Source organism: Zeugodacus cucurbitae, chromosome 3 (genome assembly GCF_028554725.1).
Source record: "Zeugodacus cucurbitae isolate PBARC_wt_2022May chromosome 3, idZeuCucr1.2, whole genome shotgun sequence".
Classification (NCBI taxonomy): Eukaryota; Metazoa; Arthropoda; class Insecta; order Diptera; family Tephritidae; genus Zeugodacus; species Zeugodacus cucurbitae.
This window is the reverse complement of record NC_071668.1, coordinates 73,222,343-73,226,573: the sequence shown is the minus strand read 5'-3', so window position 1 is coordinate 73,226,573 and position 4,231 is coordinate 73,222,343. Positions and strand designations below refer to the sequence as shown.

The window sequence follows — 4,231 nt, the reverse complement described above, 5'->3', positions numbered from 1 at the left end:
CCAGGAGATGGGAGTAAGTCACCAAACCATTTTAAACCATCTACAAAAGGCTGGATACATAAAAAAGCTTGATGTTTGTGTCTCGCATGATTGCACGCAAAAAAACCTGCTGGACCGAATCAACGCCTGTGATATGCAACTGAAACGGAGCGAACTCGACCCATTTTTGAAGCGAATGGTGACTGGCGACGATGGATCACATACGACAATTTCAAGCGAAAACGGTCGTGGTCGAAGGCCGGTGAATCGTCCCAAACAGTGGCCTAGCCGAGATTGATGGCAGGAAGGTTTTGTTGTGTGTTTGGTGGGATTGGAAGGGAATCATCCACTATGAGCTGCTCCCATATGGCCAGACGCTTAATTCTACCATCTACTGGTGGTGTAAAGTTGAACTCAAAAGAGGCTTGTAAAAAGTGACTGTCCGAGTTTTTCGCAAATAAGGATGGGGTGCTTCTACGAGGGGGTAATATGAAGTTGCCGTCTAGACAGAAACAGATTATCGAACTAAACGGCGCATATTTGAACTAAATCCGATAACTGTAACACTTTCTTTAAAGCATTGAATAAAGAGCAAAAAAGCGGAAGGGAGATATTTTTCAACCTAATATTACGATTACCTATATCGGATAAGATGAGAGATATTATATTACAGCAAAATTAAGTGCAATTGTAATACTGGATATAAAGTAGCCTGGTGGCAAAAATGGTGGAAATCAGTCGGAATTACTCCAGCCCTCAACAAAGAGAGATTCGAAGCGATTTCGAAATCGATTTCATCGAGTTGAAACAGTGTGCACAAAGATTTATTTTATCAAAATCAAGTGTGATATTCCTAGCATGATTCTTCGATATCTTTCAACATCAAATGTATCTTATACTGTCGATTACTTTCAACTGTACACACACTTTGCATCGGCAATGCTTTGAATTTTTTTAACATAAAAGTCAATAGTCAAAAACAAACAATATATATTTATCAAATTTTGGCATTCCGAGTTTAGAATTTAATCGCCAACAAATTTCTAAATTTCTAACTTTTATAAATTATTTCCGGGTTATAATAAGCAGAAAACTGAAAGCAAATTATACAAATAGTCGATAATATGAAGCATCAAAAAGCACCGAAACGAGTGAGACAATGTGTCGATCTGGTCAAACTGATAAAGAACAGACCCAGGAATCTACCGTACTACTATCCACGGTACAGCAACGCTGGGCGAGGTTACAAAAACGAAAACAATTGCCTTTTCTATAATGCCAGCGGAAATTACCATCAATCTTGTATTTTCCACAGCCTTAATGGACCCACCCATGCACTCGACAGTGAATCCACACACTCATTGTTTCACATGACCAACTGTTGCGCACCAATACACAGTGATTGCAGCAGCAGTGCTGCTGAAGAACTCAATCAAAAAAGTAGTAAGCATGAATTATTCAAAGCTAAATCACAATCAACGGTGCTGTCATATGGATCGCTTATTGAACTCAATAAAGTTTCAAATACAACTCTGAATACAAACAAATTACAGCAGGAAGAGCATGACAACTCAGAACCGTGTTGTTCGAATAAAAGCAAATCAGAAATTGAAAATAATACCAATGATGCCACACCCATTGACGAAGTGTCGCTTTCCGCGTCAGCAGTCATATCAAGCGAAACGATCACTCCCGAAGAAGAAACGAACAATGAAGGGAGCGCGCTCAATGTCAGTCAATCAACACTACAACAGGAAGCTACAACAACTGTGGCCGAACATACCGTTAGTAGGCAGATGTTAGCCGATGAAGAAGCCGGCGGCGATGGTCATCACAACAACTCTATCATCGAAATTGAGATAACATTACTATCGGGTAATGATACAAATTCGGAGGAAGAGGATGAGGGCGATGACGAGACGCCTATGCAGCAGGAAAGTGGAGAGTGAAGGAGTGGTATAACTCTCAACACCAGTGTCGTAAACAAAATATATATGCGGTATTAAAATAAATATAAATTCTTAAAGTTGAAATCACAGCGTGCTCGATTCGACATGAGTTTTTCGAGTTGGCAGTTCCTGGTCAGAAAAAAGTCTTGTCGGTAAATCCTCTGTGGGATCGGGTTGTTACCGGATTACTTCGATGTTTACATTTAGACACCGACAGCCAATTAATGAGAGACGCCATAAAACTGGTTCTTAAGTAGCTCATTAGAGATTAGTGTTATCCTGTTTAATCCATAAAATGTTTATCAAATTTCGATAGTATGCACTATTATTCTATTAGACCTTAAAATCTTAAAAAATGTTGTGACAAAAGATTTTTAAGGGAGAATATACTTCAACGTATTATATATGTTAGGGCAGTATAGGTTCTATTGCTGATTGATTGACTCTTAAGCGATGGAACGTAGAGTTAGGTTAGGTTAGTATGCAGATCTCTGCTGGACATTTGAAAGGACAACCAAGTTGCATCTGCCAGGCTCCCTAGTCTCACCGCATGTGTACCTATCGGCCTGAGTCCAGTAAGCATCCCTTTGACAGCACCGAGATGGACCTTGCTAAGAGACAGCAGTTCGAAGGACCTCTTACGCTCCACTGCGCTTCAATAGGACAACGCAACTGCAGAGGTGTTGATTGTTGTCCAGCTCTTGGCGACCTCATGCGGTGTCTGTAAGTCAAGCCAACCAGCTTCCGACGTCCATGTTGCTACGGTACACTCTCTTGCAATCTTATCCGTTATGCAGTTTCCAACAATTCCCCTGTGACCGAGTGGAACTGGGACCGAGACCCAATCGGCTAGCGAAGTACCTAGAAGCTATTGATAAGGAATTTAGACACTGCTCAACTAGCCTGGAGCGCAATGTCATATATTTCTGTTCTGCTGTCGGAGTGTATGTAGCGTTAATATAAGAAAAACGGAGCGGTAGTATCCGAAAAACGGAAGTCCAAAGGAACTACCGAGTAAATGCAGAAATAATAAACCCTTCGATTGTTTGCTGAATGAACCAGAGAAGGTAAACATTTTAATGAAAGTAAAGGCTTCAGAAGGATTTGTGGACATATGAAGAGGAAAGGTAGACATATGAAGATGGAAGAAGAAGACCATTTTACCGAGGTTCTCTCTTGTATTCCGTTCTAACTGATGGAGTTCTTGATTAAAAACTTCCAATGCATTTCATTCCAATTAAATCCTTCCATCTAACCTTCATTCTTCTAATACAAACCACAACCCTCCCATCATAACCCTACCTCGCTGTTAGACTACCATCCCTTTACTGATGTATTCTACTCTCAAACCAACAACCGTTTCATTTAAAAAGTTTTGCTTATTTTAAGCAATTACCCTTCAACAAACAACAACAACTACAGCAACAACAAACAAATGTTGTTTGACTTTTTATCGCACATCGCTCATCTGCGCACAATTTAACAAATTATCAGATTAAAGACTTAAACACCATGACAGCAACACCATACTTCAACTTCGGTCCGGTGCAAGTGGAAACTTTTGGAAAAAACAGTTATTTTTTTGCCACACGCCAACACATTAGCCTACAAACTGGCGACGAAATGGACTTGCATAGCGACAAATTTAAAGCTAAAGCGCACAACTAATTTAAGCGTGAGTTGGCGTGAGAGGCAACTGTGTAAATGAGCGCATGTCAACGCGATGACACAAATAATCCAGCCAACAAAAGGGCAACAAAAGCCAACAAAATGAAACAAAGCAACAACTATTTAATTCACTAAGCAGCGCGGTAGCTAGAAAAATAAAAATAGTACAACAAAAATAACAAACAAATAGCCAAAGCTAAACAATGAAATTCGTTGGCGAATGCGTATCGAGAAAACAAGAAAAATAACTCGCGGTCGCGCGCTAGTTGACAAAGCGTGTAGCGCGAACTTTCGCCTGGCAAATAACAGTGGACAACGAGATAAGCAGAAGGGCGCCCGAAAAAACGTAGAAAAAATTGCGACTTTTACGCTTGTTTCCATTTTATTTCTGCAAATTAGTGCCGTACACGCTACAGTACGCGCGGAAGTGCTAAGGAGGGCGAGTGAAAATGAAAGCGAACAAGCGCAGGACGCACAATACGCGCTTTAAAGGGTCAACATTGCGGGCGTACAAGCGGATTAGTTGAGAAAAGCATGTATAGAATACAATGAAGTAGAGACACCTCGAGCAATGAGTGCGACAATTAGGGGACTCGCGTGAATGAAGAAGAACGACGAGTGTAAGTATAAATCGA

At 40.6% G+C, this 4,231-nt stretch overlaps 1 protein-coding gene across 2 annotated transcripts; it reads left to right on the top strand.

Moving 5' to 3' along the window:
• Positions 1-936: 936 nt before the first annotated feature.
• LOC105215922 (uncharacterized) lies at positions 937-2,012 on the top strand. Of its 2 annotated transcripts, none has more exons than XM_011190114.3 (2): positions 937-1,201; positions 1,295-2,012. In XM_011190114.3, the coding sequence occupies exons 1-2, from the start codon at positions 1,104-1,106 to the stop codon at positions 1,926-1,928; spliced, it is 732 nt and encodes a 243-aa protein (XP_011188416.2). In that variant the 5' UTR covers positions 937-1,103; the 3' UTR covers positions 1,929-2,012. The 2 variants fall into 2 exon arrangements, with proteins under 2 accessions (XP_011188416.2, XP_011188417.2); XM_011190115.3 differs by having other exon boundaries at positions 943-1,221.
• Positions 2,013-4,231: the final 2,219 nt, after the last annotated feature.